The sequence below is a fragment of the Strigops habroptila genome, chromosome 8, assembly GCF_004027225.2.
Source record: "Strigops habroptila isolate Jane chromosome 8, bStrHab1.2.pri, whole genome shotgun sequence".
In the NCBI taxonomy this organism is placed as follows: domain Eukaryota; kingdom Metazoa; phylum Chordata; class Aves; order Psittaciformes; family Psittacidae; genus Strigops; species Strigops habroptila.
This window is the reverse complement of record NC_044284.2, coordinates 35,985,109-36,002,663: the sequence shown is the minus strand read 5'-3', so window position 1 is coordinate 36,002,663 and position 17,555 is coordinate 35,985,109. Positions and strand designations below refer to the sequence as shown.

Below are 17,555 nucleotides of genomic sequence, written 5' to 3'. Positions count from 1 at the left end.
AGTCATATGCCAGACACATGGCTTAAGTCTTTTAAATTTTATCCATTTCAGTTTATAGCTTTCCCATATTTTTGGATGTCTCCCATTTTTGTATATGGGAATGAGAATCATAGGGCATCAATTTTGCTTTCTGTGTTCTGTTTTCTGTCTTATGCATTTACTGGCTTAATTGCCTGTTACACATTTCTCATCTCCAATTACCTCTCTGAAATTTAGTAACCAAATCTGTTTCTTGGTCTCTAGCAAGAGATAGGCATGTTGGGGATCTTTTCTTGGCACATGGTTTGTTTTGTTGACATTTTATGTTAGTGCAGTGACTTTCACTGCATTCAAGAATGATTATTTGAACAAGGGATGTGAAGAAGAGGAAATAGCTATTGAACTTTTAAATTAATCTGTTGCATGTTTTAACTACTGAATTAAATGTTGATCCTGTGCATTTTTGGTAGTATTTTATAGGAACTATAATCCTTTCTGAAAATTGGAAAGGAAACCGTGAAGATTCATGCGTCCACATCTTTTGCTCTGCTTTTTAAGTAGAAAGGAGGTAGCCTTGTTTTAACTTCAAAATCCTGCTTCTTAGTCCAAACTCGGAATTGATATCCCTGAATTTTTATTTCAGAATGATGTTCCTGGGATGCTAGCCTACAGCTTGAAGCTCTGTATGTCTTTGATGCAGAATAAACAGTTCCGTAATAAAGTCTTGAGAGTTCTAGTTAAAATCTACATGAATCTGGAGAAACCAGATTTCATCAATGTGTGCCAGGTAAGCTTCTTAGAATGATGTTCAAAGATCAATCAAAAGTTACTCTTCTTTAGATGCATTTGACTTGACATCTACCTGATCTCTTTCTTAAACAGTGAAATGAAATACCTTTTCCTGGTTGTGTGCTTCAAATATATATCAAAATGAGATCAATTCGAAAAGGAGATGGAAATATTGCACATTTGGTCGATTTATAGAGAAAGAAACATGTTCAAAGACAGTTTGGGGATGTAGACAACTCTGACAGAATATTTCAAGCCTATGTAGGGAGTATCAGAGGAAAGGTTCACAGCTTTGAATTTTATTTTTCTCCAAAGAACATTGGCAGTGCTGTGGTTTTTTTGGTGAGCCATTGTCTGAAAATGTTTAGACGATTGGTTATGAAATTACTCAGATGGTCTCAGACCTCTGCCATGCTTGGTGTGCCAGGTACATGTGACTCAGGACTGTTGTACCTGTTCCATTTTAGCTGAGACATCCCTACAAAATGACTCATGCTTCTTTAATCTGCTTTTGAAGTTTCTGTGTTTAGTAGGACAACATTGTCAATTTCCTAACTGCAGAAATAGGAAGGCTTGAATGACATGTCTTGAATTTGTAATACTTGGTCTTGTTTTTAAACTAACCTGTGAAAACTCTTCATAGATTTCTGTTATCTCCTGTGAGAGAGAGAAAATTTTTCTTTCTTTGAGGACATGTTCTGTGAAAGCAGCAGATGAAGGAATGGGGAAAATGGAGTGTGTAGTTTTGCTTTCTCATTCTGAAGTATGTAATGTCTTCTGGTTTTTTTCCTTCCTGTTCTTCCCTTCCTGCTCAGTGCCTGATATTCCTAGATGATCCACAGGCTGTGAGTGACATCTTGGAAAAACTGGTGAAGGAAGATAACCTTCTCATGGCCTACCAAATTTGCTTTGATCTGTATGAAAGTGCTAGCCAGCAGTTCCTGTCTTCTGTAATCCAGAATCTCCGCACAGTTGGCACTCCCATTGCATCCGTGCCTGGATCCACCAACACCGGCACCGTCCCTGGATCAGAGAAAGACAGGTGGGGAGGCTGGCTTGAGAAGGGGTGTAATTGGTCACAGTCCTGCTCTGATGGAGCTTCCTGTTCTGTGTACAGATGCCCATTACAAACAGTCATGTTGCTCTCCTTCATTTAAGTCAGGGCAATAGACAAGACATGCTATTTGCTCAGGGCAAAATTGCGTATTACTAGAATCTACTGTTTGATAGAATGCATTTTCCACTGCAGTTGAGGTAAGCATGGTGCAGTTACTGTGGCTCAGCTAATGAGCAGTAATTCATTAAACCATAGCGCGAAATGCCTGGGAACACTGATGCTGTGTGGTCGTTGCAGCATCTTGTAAAACTAAGGAAGGGAGTTCAAGCAAAAAGCTCATTGTGGCTATATGCAAGTTTCGTTTCACATCATGGCTTTTGGTCTGCTTGTGGGAAGAATGAGCTCAGATGATACGGTAGTGTTATAGACCCTCTTACACTTGCCATTAAAAAGAGCTAGTTCACATCTAGTCTGAATTTTGTTAAAGTTCTGACATTTAAAACTTCTTTGGTGGGCAACATAGAATCATAGAACAGCTTGGGTTCGAAGGGACTATAGAGATCATTTGGTTCCAACCCTTCTGCCATGGGGGGCAATCTGGCCTTGAACACTTTCAGGGATGGGGCAGCCACAACTTCTCTGGGCAGCCTGTTCCAGTGGCTTGCCACCTGCACAGTAAAAGAACTTCCTCCTTATATGTAATCTAAATCTACGCTACATCACTGGATCATAGCTGCAGGATGCAACTGTTAAGAAAACCAAAGTTTGCATTAGCTATTCCGTCTTCTTTATTTCTTGTTTTGATGGCATACTGGTAATTGGCAGATAATTTTTTTTCAAACTTCTCTTTTTAGAGGATTGACCAACCCATGCTAAGGCTGCTGTCCAGCTCAGAGGCAGCGTGGAGGAAGTTTGTGCCCCATCAGCTCTTTAATCACTACAGCTGTCATGTCTGTACAGAACCTGATCCCTGCACTGTCTTTGATAGTGTGTGATGGAGAATGCTGCCTAGATTAAAGCTGGTTAACTATAGTTAGTTATAGTTAGTTATGGTTGTATAAAACCTTATAAGGGCTTATACAGCTGTGAGAAACTGGGTCTAAATACTTAAGTTGATACGGGCATAGCAAGTATTCTCCTCTCCTCTTCCAGTGAAATAAAAGGAAGCGCAAGAATAAATTATAAGTCAGCCTGTGAAGCATTAGGACAAGGTGCTAACAACAGCTTAATAGGTTTCATTTCCATTTCAACACTCTCAACATCCATCCTTATAGTGATGAGCTCAACGCTTCTGGGTGAGGATATAATTATCCTTGCTGACTTGTTTGTTGACCTTGTTTTCTCACCAGTCTCTGCTTGTTCATTCCCTCCAAGGGTCTCTGTTTTTGTTGTCTCTATAGATGAAATGAGTGGGGCGTTTTCTAGGCCTTTTTCTTCAAGTTCCCTGAAAATTAAATTGGGAGGAGTTTTCTTCTCATCCTCCAGATAGTCAGCCCTTGTCCTGTCAGAGTCCTATTTTCAGTCATCATCTCCATGTCACAGGCTGCTCTTTCAAGATAGTGTTCAGCCATAATTTCAGTGCTTGATTAGTTAAGAGTGACGAACTAGGTTGCATTTGTAATTTTCATTTTATTTCAGTGATGCAATGGAAGCAGAAGAGAAACCAGGAAGCACTTGTGCAGGGAAATCTGCAGAAATTGTGAGTGCCATTTCCAAAATATGCCATGCCTAGTTTTTCTTACATGATCTCTTTGAATTTCTGGGGTTGCTGAATTGGTTTGGCTAACGAAGAATGGAATTCCACTTCTGTCTTGCTTGACAAGGTGACAGATGATCTCTGAAGACCAAATATCTGACAGTCTGAAAGTCCAGCAGTTCGGATACTGAAAGCTGGGAGAGAGCGCAAAGTGGGTAAATTTCAGCAAGAGTTACAGTGCTCAGTCACTGAAGAAGGGGACAGAAGGATCTGGCTCATGTGTTTGCTTTTTGTTCATATCGAAATAACTCATTCCAGAAGAAAGGGCCTGAAATTAGCTTGATGCCTTTTTTTTTAATTTTTTTTTTTTTTTTTTTTAATTCTTTTTTCTTCATTTTCTGAAATCCCGCTGTAGTTCTGATAGAATGGATAGTATAGAACTGATGCTGTTCTGCAGGAATGGCAGGAGGGGATGCTGATGTAACATAGTTTCTTTTCCATGAAGGAGGAAGGTGTTGCCTTGGGCTGGCATGGTGGCTGTGTTGCTGGTCCAGCTGCTTATAATCTTTTTGTTTAGTTTTTTTCCCCAAGTACTGGAGAAAGTGAGTTTGCTTCTAACATGCACATAAAATTGAATTTCAGCATGTAGAATATCTAATGCAATTCTGACACTTCTAATGCTGAAGAAAGGTAGTACTTCTAGGGAGGAAAGTAAAACCCAAGATGAGTGTGTTGGTTTTTCAGTTGTTTCCCCATGGTGCATGTTTGCGAACTAGACCTGGGCAATTCTTGTAGATCACTTAAAATTCATCAAGGGCAAACAGAAGTGTTTTCTTGAAATTATATTCCACAGGGAAAACAAAAGGAGTTGAGTTTCTTGCCCCATTAAGGAACCTGTAAACAGTGGTTTTGTGCAGGAAAGGTGTCTTGAATCAGTTCTGCTGCACTGGCATTGCTGACTGTGCCAAGGGGCCAGTATGTAAAAACAATTATGTGACCAGAAATGTTCTTGAGCTTAATCTTCCACAATTCAGAATGCTGACTATAAAGAAATAATTGAGGAGATTAAGGGCTGAACTACTCATGCTTGGCTGGTCTCTGACCAGCTAACAATGTCGGTACAAAATGCTGCAGTGTACTTTTCACCCTGCTCAGAAGGGACTTAAATTGGAACTTAATCTGTGGAAACTGTTCCATCATGAAGAAGGAGGAGGCTTTCTCAAAGAGCTTTGGAAGATTAATGTATTGGAGATTCCTAGTTCTACTAGGTGGTGTTCTAAATGAAGCCTGTAGCTCACAGGAATGATGCTGCAGCTCAGCAGGGCCATGTGTCGTGGCTTTGTAGTCCTCTCCATTAAAACTTCCATGGAAATACAGGTTCCCATTTACAAAAGTGGTTGCCTCTTGCAAGAGACTGTGTCTGTAAGGACAAACAGCAGCCTGCAAAGTATTAGATGTCACTCATATCCTTTTGATTTCAATGAAACAATACATTTATTTTCAAAGAGTCTCTTCTCCCACCTGCACTGTTGTGCACAAAGGGACTTGATTTTCTGGGAGGTTTGGGCTTGTGCAACAAGGGCAGAAACAATGTCTTTTTAGTCCTAAAACTTGATAGATTTTGAAATATGATGATGGGAAAATAACAGCTTCTCATTAACTGTATTGTAACAGAGCCGTAGTTGATTTCTCACATTTTTTCTTCTTTTTGCTTGTATGTGAAGAACCCAGAGCCTAAGGATCAGATCTCAAAAATGATTAAAATTTTAAGTGGGGAAATGGCCATTGAGTTACATCTGCAGTTTTTAATACGAAACAACAATACAGACCTCATGATCCTAAAAAACACAAAGGTAGGAGGTTTTTTGGATATTGTTGTCTTGGATTCATCTGGTTCATCCTGTGTTTGTTTTGGCCATGTTGCTGTTTTTACATCATTGTCTTATGTTTTAGCATGGCCTCCCTAGCTACGTATAAAACTTGAACATGTGAGGCTGAAGAAGAGCTGATTGCACCCAAAGAAGGCCATATAATCGTTGTTTGAACTGACAGCTAGTATGATCTTGTGACAGGCTGTTATTAGCATGTTGTTTTGGTTTTGGTTTTTTTCCAGTTGGTATAGAAACTAATCCTTTTCTGCCCATCCCCTCTTCCCCCCCCCTCCCCCCCCTTTTTTTGGTGGGTTTGTTTTCATCTGGTCAGTAAGATGGATGAACTCACCCTCCAGCTCCACGACTGATCTATTGCAAATGCTGCTGCTTGGGGAGGGGGGGAGTCAGCCAGGACTGTAGGTTACAGTATGTTGGTATCTTTGTTGAGATGTTCACGAGACTATACTTCTAGCTTGGCTAAAGAAATCCTAATACATGCTCAGAGACTAGTATTTCCTCATTGAAGACAAAACTGATCAGCTACTGTAGGCAGTGCTAATGAACTGAGTAACTTGTTTTGTTTTGGAAGGTGTTATTCAAGGGTGGGTAAATGAAAACTGACAGGTAAATTAAACTCTCTTAAGCTAAATGATTATTAGAAACCATAGGAGAAGTTTTTTGTATGTGAAATGAGATGCACATTGTCAGCTTGTCAATGGGTTCATCTATTTCAGGAGGCACTTCAAATGTACTGGAAAATCTTTTTCCATGTACTGGTTAAGTGCTTGGGAATGATCCTGCATAGTGTTCCAGGGGTGGCTTGAAAACGTCAGCAGCACACAGTCTGCAGTGCTCAGTTCTGGGAACCAGAAAGAGGGGTTGTTCAGTTAAGCTGCAATTGAAGTTATCACATCTCCGACAGAAACTCATTGAAAGGATTGGTTTGCACTGGAAAGATGGGTTGAGGATATGTTAAAATGTATAAACAATCTATTAGTTTGATTAAAGGGAAATTGCAAGTTAAATTAAGCACAATTATAATCCGTTTTTCTAATGTACTGGCAAGCATGCTAAGTGACCTAGGGCATACCTTTTGCTGACTGGTGATACTGATTGTTTTTGTTCTTTCAGGATGCAGTTCGGAATTCTGTGTGTCATACAGCAACGGTTATAGCAAACTCCTTTATGCATTGTGGTACAACGAGCGACCAGTTCCTTAGGTAAATTTAGGCAAGGAAGCTCTAATGTGATTTAGAGATCTTTGAACAACACTGTTGCCCTACTTAACTTGATACTTTTAAAAGGGTGGCTGCAGAACTCTGGGCTTAGAGAAGAATAAACAAAGGGTCTAAAAATTAATGTGCAGGCAGAGGAAGAAGCTGGAATTGTTTCCTTTTCTCTCTCTTCACAAGCTGACTTGATTTGACTGCTAACCATGTGAGCAGTTTGGAGAGTGGAGATCTGGAATGTTTGTTCTGTTTGCTATTTAGAGAATTTCTGAGATAATGTGTCTTTTTTTGGAAGAGACTGACAATGCTGAATGACTCTGGGAAGGCAGATGTCAGGGCTGACATTACCAGGGACTTGAAGAAAGCTTCAGAAACTCTGCTAGTTTCTCCCAGCGGGTTGATGGGCTGCATGTTGGGCAGTTGTTCTCATCTTTCACTGAGATGACCAACCAAAAATCAGGGCTGATGAAGGGAAGAGAGGTATGAAGTGGAAATGTGGTTAGCCTTCCTGCCTTCTGGATCTGCTTTTCTGGTTTGAAAGTGGTCTTCAGTGCTGTGAAACCTTGCTTGCAGGATGGGGAACAGGCTGTATGAAAAACTTCTTATAACCTTTCTCTTTTCATCTTCCAGAGACAATTTGGAGTGGCTGGCCAGGGCCACTAACTGGGCTAAGTTTACCGCTACTGCCAGCTTGGGTGTTATACACAAGGTAACATAGTGTTCATTGCCCTCTGTTCAATATAAATGCTTGACTTGTGAAGACTGAAAACATTGAAATGGGGATTCTGAATGATACCTGCACTCCAGTTTACCTAGTCTATTGCAAGGCACAGCTGTAACATAGCTGGTGTCTTTGCACTAAAGGAAAAGCTGTGCTTCATCAAGTCCATCTTGTCTGATACCCGATGTAGTTTATGACATGTTTTATTGAGCATCAAAAAGGTGGTAAGATAACACGGCTCAAGGAGAGAGTCTTCTTTCTAGATCTTCTCTTCCTTTTTGAGTTGAACAGAGTCAGTAGTTTCCAGCTATTAAAACTGCAGGTGTATATTTCTTAAGTGGTTTTAGGACAATACCTGCTGTCCTTACTGTAGTAAGTTTCAATAAGTTTGAATGGTGACCTGAATAGTGGTCATTTTCTTCAAATTCATTCACAAGAAGGGCATGTTTAGAGCTGTTTTGAAATAGCTAGAAGTCTTTGTAATTGTGCTGTGTGTCTCAGCCTTCATTAAAGTGGTCTAGTGAATGAACTAGTGTAGCTTCAGGCCAGATTTGTCCTGAATCAGTGACCAAGTGATTGATGAATTCTTGTGTACTGTGGTTAATAAAACCCCAGTACAGAAGGATTCTTTGCTGAACAGTGCTGTACAGCACTGAAAGGCTGATTTTTGTGGAGAAAGTAATGGCTATAACTTGTTTTCTCCTGACATATTTCAATATCATTGTGAAGTATGTGCATCTGCTGTTTTTTCACCTTTCACTTCCCACTGTCTTCTCTTCCTGCCGGACACTGAACATCCAGGGTCATGAGAAAGAAGCATTGCAGCTAATGGCAACATACCTACCCAAGGACACGTCTCCAGGGTCAGCATACCAGGAAGGCGGGGGCCTCTATGCCTTGGGTCTCATTCATGCTAACCATGGTGGGGACATCATTGACTATTTGCTGAACCAGCTGAAGAATGCCAGTAATGATGTATGTACTGGGTTCAGTGATGAACCTTTGTTTTGTTGGGAGTATCCAGAAAGAGTGCTAGCTTGTTTAGGGTTAGAGGTAACTAAGACCATAGCACTAGTGTGGTACTTACACTTTCTGTGGGCCTTAAATATAAAGTTTGGTTTTAACAACCTATTGCTCAAGGTTTAGGTAAGATTTTTAGGAAATTTTTACGTATTTGACAGTAAATCTACCTTCATCTTCCTTACTCCTTGTGTATCTACTTAGTTTCGCTAGTAGACCTGCAGTATTCAGGGACTGTTACTGCTTATGGCTTAGCTGTCAAAAGAATAAGCCACAAAATGCTTCTGCTGCCCTGTAGGTTTAATGCAACTTATTAAAAAAAAAAAAAAAAAAAAAAGTATTTTACTTCACCACTCACTGTTCGTAGAGCTCTACAAAAAGTCTCCTTTACAAGTTAGGAACAGATTAGTGTTTTCCCAGCATGTTCTCTTCTTCTCTTTGGGGAATTTCACACTATAAAAATTCTATGAAAGGATTGCACTCATCTTATTGCAGATGTATTGTCTTTCCTGTATCCATTGTTAGAACAAAAGAGGATGTAGACAGTTCAAGTGGGTTACTGATTTACCTTTCTACTTAAAAAGTATTACTAGGCAGCAATTTTTACCCACGGCACAGTTTTACATAAATCGCTCAGTGGGGAAAAAGACCTTAAAGTTACTAGAAAGGGTCTTGTGCTATGTGTAAAGCTTCTGATACTCATTGTTTATGGACTTTTGAACCACTATTTCTATCATTTTCTGACTCTTTCATCAGAATTACTGCCTGAGATGGTGAAAGTGGTATTTCTAACAGGTCAAGAGATAATTTTGGGTGGTTTGAGGCTAAAAGTTTGCAGCTTTATGTTGATGGAAAAATGTCTACTTCAGCTGAAGCCATATTGTTCTCTGTTTTATAATGACTAAACTTGCATATGCTTCCCTAGATTGTCCGACATGGTGGCAGCCTGGGTTTGGGTCTGGCTGCCATGGGGACAGCACGTCAAGATGTGTACGATTTGCTGAAAACAAATCTATACCAGGATGATGCAGTGACAGGTAAATGTTCTGCTTTCAAAGCAAACAACCATCTGAGGCCTTATCAGGCATCTGGGGCTTTTTGGTGTGGGGTTTGGGTTTTTTTTTTTTCTTAGCAGCATAGATTGCTTCTAGGTTGCCTTAGCTGCGTTTTATTTACTGACCTTTTCCTGATCAGCATGGTTCTTTAGTTCTACGGCAGTAATGTTCAGAGGTCCTGTCAGGACTGGTCTGTGGCATTATGCCAAATATTGGTAAGACATGCTAGGTCTTTAAACAGTCTCCTATTTGATCTGTTGGCCTACTTCTTGTGTGATTTTCTGCTTTTGGGAATAGAATATTTGCTGCTTTTGGGAGCAGAGTTTACTTGATTTTTTGCTTTTCTGTGCTGCGCAGGTGAGGCAGCTGGCTTGGCACTGGGATTGGTTATGCTGGGATCTAAAAATGCTCAGGCTATTGAGGACATGGTTGGCTACGCACAGGAAACCCAGCATGAGAAGATTTTGCGAGGCCTTGCAGTTGGAATTGCTCTGGTCATGTATGGGAGGATGGAGGAGGCAGATGCTCTCATTGAGAGTCTCTGCAGAGATAAGGTAAGTTTAGCTGTGATTTATTCCCTGGCCCTTTTTGTTACGCAGATGACCTTTCTGTCCTTTTGTGAAATCTCCAGCTATGGTGGGTTATCTCTTTCGAACCAGGGAAGTTCTTACATAGGTCTGAAGTGGGACAGTTTCACACCTTGCTTCATTAACCCTGATCAAAAATACAAGAACAGCAGTGCTTTGTTGTGTATTTTTTAGCCTCATACTCACTCTCTATAGTTCCGTGAGCAGCAACAAGGAGCCAGACAGGGTGTCATGATTAGAAGTGGATGAGGCTTGCTGTAGGTGGGTCATTCTTAAGGGTCTAGTAGTGGTCAATAGGAGATAGTAAATAAACAGCAGAATAACACATCTGTCAGATACTGTCTTTGGCAGCCTGTGGCATAGCAACTTTCTGTCCCCCTGAAACTGATAATGGCAGCCCTGCTTTGGTGCTTGTCCTGTTACTCATCCTTAATAAACAATTAAGCAACGAGGCTACATTTTTGCAGATTCCAGGCCCAAAAGAGGAACAGTTTTAAAATAAGAATTACTGAGTCTCTCTTTGGATGGATGTTAAATATTGCTGCTTTCTCTTCCAGGATCCAATTCTCCGTCGTTCTGGCATGTACACTGTTGCTATGGCATACTGTGGCTCAGGGAACAACAAGGCTATCAGACGCCTACTGCATGTGGCTGTAAGTACTGTGGGCTTAGAAGCACACCGCAAGAAATGTGGTGTGAGAGTAAGCGCATCACTCTGACAGGTTTCGTGTCTACGATGTTAATGTTCTGGTCCAAATCAGAGATTGTGAAATGATGAAAACTTTCCTTAATGCTATGAGTAGAAATAACAGGGTCTTCTGACATTAGGATAACTAGACTTTCAGCAAGAGAATATTCAGCCTGATATCACAAAAAATTTATTTTATTTTAAAAATAAAAATAATTTATGATATTTTAAAAATAAAACACAATCCCAAAATAGTTGGTAATGGGTTTGTAGTGAATAGTCTGTGTAACAATGGGCTGGGAAAAAGCAACTTAAGCTGTAAAAGGTGAGGTCTGTCTGCTCCTTGATAGGATTGCAGTCACAGCGTATGAACGAGGGTGAGGCCATTTCAGCTAAGGCTGAACATGATTTTTAACTTTCTCCACTGTTGTGTCTTCCTGATTAACCTGTGTGCCTGACACCTGGCCTGAAATGTTGCAAAGTCCTCAAGTGTTTTAACTACATTCTGAATGTCCTGTTTTCCCTTTTGTAGGTGAGTGATGTGAATGATGATGTGAGGCGGGCAGCTGTTGAGTCACTTGGTTTCATTCTGTTCAGGTACAGTGTCTTCCTTGGTCACTTCTACAGCCTTCAATTTGATGTCTGTTACATTTTCAGGAAGCGTGTATGCTATTGCTTTCACAAAATTACTCAATAGCTAACTGAGTGGAGGTTGAAAAGTCAAAAATTTGAGAGAGAATAAAACTTGGTGCAGAATTAGAAGCCTGCCTTAATGTTCAGCAGATGCTTAATGAGCCTTTCTGTTGGTTTCCGGACTTACGGCTTAATTGTCTGAATAGAGTTAGATGAAGTTGACAAATAGAATGAAAAATCAATATTTGCAGGATTGAGACTTAATGAAAAATTAAGTATAAGGTGCTTGTGCCAGGCCTCTTAAAGGCAGCAGTACTCAGACAAATATGTCTGCCTGATTGCTATCTACAATGTTCTTGGAAGTCATGACTTTGGCAAAAATAATCTGAAGAAGAATGTTGAAATAATCTTTGTTTTTTAAGTATCCACTACTAAACTCTGCCAGGTTACTGACTGGGCTTACATTGTGGTAATGTAGAGCCCACACAAAATAGTCATGATGTTTGCTTCGGTTCTTTAAAGTGAAATCTGTTGTGGATCTGGTATTTTGTAGTCCTCTATAGATAGTTCCCTAGGTAAGAGGTGCTGGGTTTGGTTGGTGGTTTTTTGTTTGTTTGTTTGGTGGTTGTTGGTTTTTTCGCTTGGTTGGTTGGGTTTTTTTATTAGATTGGGGAATTAAAAATCTCCCCTTCATCTGTTAATACAGTAATCTGTGTAATCTGAGCACTGAGCCAAGCTGCAGCCTTCGAGTATGTCTGAGAGGAGGCAGTGTGTACTTGGGTCCAGGACTGTAATGTAAAAATCTTTGTTCGCATCTTCCTTGGGTTAGTGGCAGTTTGTAAATTCATCCTAAAAAGCAGGGTAAGAGATGCTTAAAGGTGGTATTAAAAAATGGGTTACTGATATGATGGGTCAGTTTGTCATTAATGAACAAATTTTCTATGTGAGCAGCAGGTGTCTCTCAAGAGCTCCTGCTCCGTTGCATTGTTCCTTGCTGCATAGCAATCGAGTCTCCTGAAGCCAAAGGGTCTGTTTAACTGGCTTCTACATCTGTGTACAGAAGGAAAATTCCATGCAGGCCTTCCATAGTTTCAGGCATCTTTTTTCCAAACAGGTTGTGACAAATCACTTTTGATCTCTGATTTCAGTGTAATTTTTCTTCTCAATAAAGGCAAAATATAATTGGACATCAATAGCTCTTGCCAAAATGAGAAGCTTTCAAGGCTCTGAGCTAAACCATTTACCATGTGCTTGCATCTTATTGGAGCAAGGTACTTCTCGGCCTGTTCTTTCCATATCCAGCAACAAGGAAATGAGTAACATCACCTTTGACTCTTTCACCTGCTCTGCAGTGGTACAGATCTTATACTGGCTCTTTTTCGGAAGGAGTACAGTCCAAAACCTGCTTGCACAGCAAGGAGGAACTTGTAAATTCCAGTGTCCACCTGACTTGGTAGCAAAGGACTAAAACTTTTTAGCTGATTATCATTGGCTTCTGGAGACTAAAGGCTTGTGTTAAGCTGTTGTAATTGCTAACACTTTTAATAACTTTCATAAAATATACGATCAGTTGTTTTGCTTTAAGACACAGTTCTGGAGGGAGCCCTTCGTTTGTCTAGCCCAGACTCCTGCATTCACATGCAGCAATGGAAGGGATTTTCTGCTAAGTGGGCCTCACAAGTTACCCCCTGCATTATTCTCTCTAATTATAAACCAAAAGCTGTGTTTCATTCCTGGAAATAAATATTGTACATCACCGTGGGGATCTGAAAGCTGGTTTTACATTTACATTTCCTGTTTGCTGAAACTGCTAGTTAGAGCTAATTGTGTTCTCTGGACCGTCTCAATATTGCAGGTGTGCAGAGATACAAAGACCAAGTGGGCTGTGAGTTTGTCAGATTTCATGCGTAAAATGACATCTCTTAGGACTGTTGCTTGTTGAAGTCTAACTAGATTTACTTGTCTTAAAGGCCACTAATACAGCATTGAATGCTGGCAAGAGTCAGTAATCTGTCAGCTGCTAGGTATACAGAGCTTTTGAATGAAGTGTTTTGTGATGGGAGGTGAGCAGATCTGTAACACAGTGGGCTAAGCCCCAGAAATTAATCTTGTCTTAGGTGGAAGAACATGACTGAGGCTTCTGTGAGAAGAGATGTTGAATTCTCTGCATGTGGTTCCAAGAAGGGAACTGTGAAGTCAGGATTCCAATAAGAGAATAAGTTTGTTTAATGCAAAAAAACCTTTTTGTTTTTTAAGACTTATGATGAAATGGAAAACATGATGAATTTAAAGTGGTTTACTTTTTAAAATTGGAAAGAATTATTTTTATCTTATTTTTTACCAATTTAGATCAGGAATTGATCTTTGTTTATATTGCAAAGTGAGATGTAATTGGTTTATATAGTCAGATTTTTTTAATATTATTGTATGTTAGAGCAATGCTGCAGTGTATCTGAACACCATAGTTTATGTACAAAATGAGGAGGTAGATGTTTTATAGATAAAACAAATACAGTTGGTAAGAAGGCTTCAATGTGGGACGCAGCAGTGCTTGAAAGCATGAACTAAAAAGGTTTAATACTCTCATAGCAGTGTTAAGAGCCATGGGGAAGAAGGACTGAAGTTGTGGGATGCTGTTTCTATGTTGGTGCAGTATTGTTGGGAAAAGGCTAAGGGCAGGAGAGGGAACAATGCAGCCTCTAGAGAATCTCAAAAGGAAGATGTAGTCTCGGCTGATAAGCATAGGCTACCCAAACACAGAGAAGTCTGCATGGCTTATGTTCAGTTCTTCATTTTAGGATTATGCAAGTGAGATAGTAATGTTTCCTGCTTTTGTATTCTTTGTGTTTACATAGTCTTTGATATTTTAACACTATATGTTTGTTTTGAGGCAAACATAGATCAGATACTTAGATTTTGTTCCAGGAATACTTGGACAGTTTGTTTTAATTCCTACCTTCATCCAGTAGGCAGATGGCAGATCTTCTGGGTAATTGAGTAATAGGCTAACAGTTATTCTAATGTGATCTGTACCAGTCACTTTTTCAGTTTATTAATTGTGAAAAAGAGGAGTGTAGTGAAACATACCTGCTTGTTAATTCTTGCATGGGAAAGGTCAAAGGGTTTTGTTTACCCTCCAACCCATCTTATCTTTGTCTTAATCAGTCCTCCTGGGGGAGGAGGGTAAGAGTGCCTTTCAGTGAAAGGTTAATAGTAACAGAGTCTTACTATAACCAGAAGAAGCCTCAGACTTTCCCTGAAGTATTTTTGAATTTGAAAGTGCTTTTATCTGTAGGTCTGAAACTGGAAACAGAACTGTGTGCCTTCACTGACCAAACTATCGTGCACTGGAGAACTCCCTTGGCATCTCTGGCAAAACTAATCTAACTTCTAATGAAAATTGTAGCTCTACAATCAGACTGCACGTTGTTTCAATCAGTACAACACTATGACATCTTGCATTAATTCTTCCCTGCTATTGTTTTATCATTATTCTAGACCACTTTGTATTCGTGAGATTTTACTTACTTTAGGAAATAGAGCTCAGAGCCTTACGTCACTTGAGAGCCTTTGAAAATCTCTGCGTTTTAACTTCCTACTCTAAACTAGAATGTCTATACAGATAAGTAATATGGTTGGTTTAAATGTGAGATAGGTACAAGCTAGGCTGAAGAAACCTTCTGAAATCTCCAGAGTATTCCTTCAATTAGCCACTTGGTCCTTACATCCCAAAAATGATAGGCTTACAGGCACTGCCTATAGTGCCTATAATAAGCCTATAAGCTTATATATAAAGATTTTCGTATCACTAAATCACAGTGTGCATGAGAAGAGGGAAAGAAACCAATCTAATATGTTCTCCCCACACCTCTCGTTCCAGAAAAGTATTATCAGTTTCTCAGATTATACACACTAAAGCTTTTTAACTGAGTAACTGAACATTTTAAGCAGTGCAATTTATAACTAAATTGGTTGTCTGATCAAATCCTTGAATTTCCTTTAAAACTACTGTTCAGCAGCTGAAGTTTCAAATTAAGTCATGAAGAAACGCTCAGATTCTTTGAGCCATTAAATGAAGTTGATGATTATTTTTTTTTTAAATGGCAAAAACTTCCTGTTGGATTTTATTAGGGTATATTGATGTGCGTCTTGCAGAATGAAAGGCTTATTTGTTGCACAGGGTTTAATGAATTTGAAAATGAGTTGCTGTCAACTGTCTAGAGCATTTGTGAAGAGGATCCTTCAGAAAGCAAGAAGCTCCTAATTTTTAGGAGCGTGATACTGTTTTTCAGAAATTGGAAAGGATCTCAGAACCTGAATGCAAGGAATCTTAGATGTGGCTAGACGAATAGGGTTTGACATATATTATTTAAAAAAAGAGTAAATATGGACATTTCAGCAAACCATCTTTCCTATTTTGTAGCTGGCTTCCCATTTAAAAATTAAAAAGCTGCTTCTCCTGCAGGGCAGAAGCCTTCCTTTGCTACTGGAGAAAACAGTGTTTCTCATGGGAACGGGCAGTGACAGTAAACAACATGGTGTCAAATGGCAAAGCAGAAATATGGAAGTTACTTCTCTCCTGACTGTTGTTTTTACCATGCTGATGATTACCTAGAGAGCCAAAGGGGAAGTGAAATGAAGAAGTGCTTCTTAGCAGTTGTACATAGGCATCTGTATCAATGTCATAAAAGAAATCTAATGCTTCATGGTAATATTAAGTCATTGATGAGAACTGGCCAGAACCCTGGGACTCCTGCCTCCAGCTTCCAATGCAAAGAGCCAGAGGAGCTCTGGTGAATGTCCTGCCTCTTTTGGCTCCAGTGTACCAGGTTGTTCAGTATGCCTTCACCAGGTTTACTGTGCTTGCATTTCTTTACCTTTTAAGGCTGAAGTTACATATGACAGCCTAGAAAAAGATTTAGAGGAGTAATCCTTTTGCTTTCTCAAACCAGCTTGCAGTGCTGTGGATTTTTCCACAGTAAGAAAATGGTGTAGGAAAATTACATTTTCTATGAAGCACCATAAAAAAAATCAGCATGCCTCTTGTATGCTAGTGAACAGCTTTATAGCATCAGTCTCTCTTCTCAGTGCCTTGACCTCTGCTTAACACTGGATTTTTTAACTGTATTTTGATGCATTTGAAATCGATACGAGTATGGCCAGATGTGATGTGATTAGGAAAAGTTTTTCACTTGGAGAATACAAGATAAATGATGAATACATTTTTCTGGCTGCCTAAAAGTTTTCTTATAGAATCTGAACTAAAGGCTTGCAGCTTAACCTCCCAGATGATTTGGGACTGGCTTCACAAAATGTGTTTTATATCAGCACAGTTGAGATTAGCTGAATTTCTTGCTTCCCTCTTCCTTAGAGTGGTTTAAAGATTGGGATTTTGTTTGGTTTTGCTTGGTTTTGTCTGGGTTGGTTTTTTGGGTATTTGTTTGGTTTTGTTGTTTGTTTGGTTTTTTTTTTCTTTATGGTATTCCCTTCATTTGCATTTCAAGGCACTTACTCTGTTAGGCTTCGAACTCCATTGTTTTCCTCTCTGCAAGGCTGCTGAGGTGGATGTATTTATAGGTAGTCCTTATGTCCATGTCTGTGCTGTAATTTTTAGTTAGATAGGCAGCCAGAACATTGACTAAGTATCTCCTAATGTATTAATGGAACAACAACAACAAAAAAAACCCATACTTGTCCATTGTTCTTCTAAAATGTATCTCTTCCCATAGTGCAGATCAGCTTTTAGTCTTGTCTGCCTTGCTTCTCTAATAGTTTAAAAAGAAATGAAATATGCCAGGTAAAAGCTTCTCTGATAGTGAGGAAAGTTGAACTAGGTAACTGTGTAAGTTAGTATTTTATGTGGTACATAGAGGCCATAGAGCTGGCCACATGATTGGTTTGGCATGGGCCAGATTCTGTAAGAATTGAGAGCATCTTACTTCAGAGAAAGGAATGTCTTATAAATTTGTGTTGTTTAAAGATGATACCCATGGATGTAGTCCTGAGCATCCCATCTCGCTTGTCAGTACCACACGAGCAGTGTTGTCCTTAGTTACCGTACAACAAACTCGTGCTTTCTTACAGTAGCTTGCAGTGACTCTCTTATTTTCAATCATGTCTTGCTAATGAAGGTAATGTCTTTGTTCAAATCTGTTCTTGTAGATACAGTTGCTAAAACAAGATCTCTGCTGTCTGTTACATATTTTTATTTCATAGTTCTGCATCTTCTC

General features: G+C 39.6%; 1 protein-coding gene across 3 annotated transcripts in view; it reads left to right on the top strand.

Annotated features, from left to right (window-relative positions):
- PSMD1 (proteasome 26S subunit, non-ATPase 1) overlaps positions 1-17,555 on the top strand; it is a 69,721-nt gene that overhangs the window by 5,808 nt on the left and 46,358 nt on the right. The window contains exons 6-16 of one of the 3 annotated variants that reach the window (XM_030493491.1): positions 623-766; positions 1,584-1,810; positions 3,464-3,524; positions 5,246-5,374; positions 6,524-6,612; positions 7,252-7,330; positions 8,144-8,317; positions 9,288-9,399; positions 9,775-9,971; positions 10,562-10,657; positions 11,225-11,289. In XM_030493491.1, the coding sequence (XP_030349351.1) occupies positions 623-766; positions 1,584-1,810; positions 3,464-3,524; positions 5,246-5,374; positions 6,524-6,612; positions 7,252-7,330; positions 8,144-8,317; positions 9,288-9,399; positions 9,775-9,971; positions 10,562-10,657; positions 11,225-11,289 (1,373 nt within the window). The remainder of the gene's footprint in view (positions 1-622; positions 767-1,583; positions 1,811-3,463; positions 3,525-5,245; positions 5,375-6,523; positions 6,613-7,251; positions 7,331-8,143; positions 8,318-9,287; positions 9,400-9,774; positions 9,972-10,561; positions 10,658-11,224; positions 11,290-17,555) is intronic. The other 2 variants (XM_030493492.1, XM_030493493.1) reach the window with 2 other exon arrangements.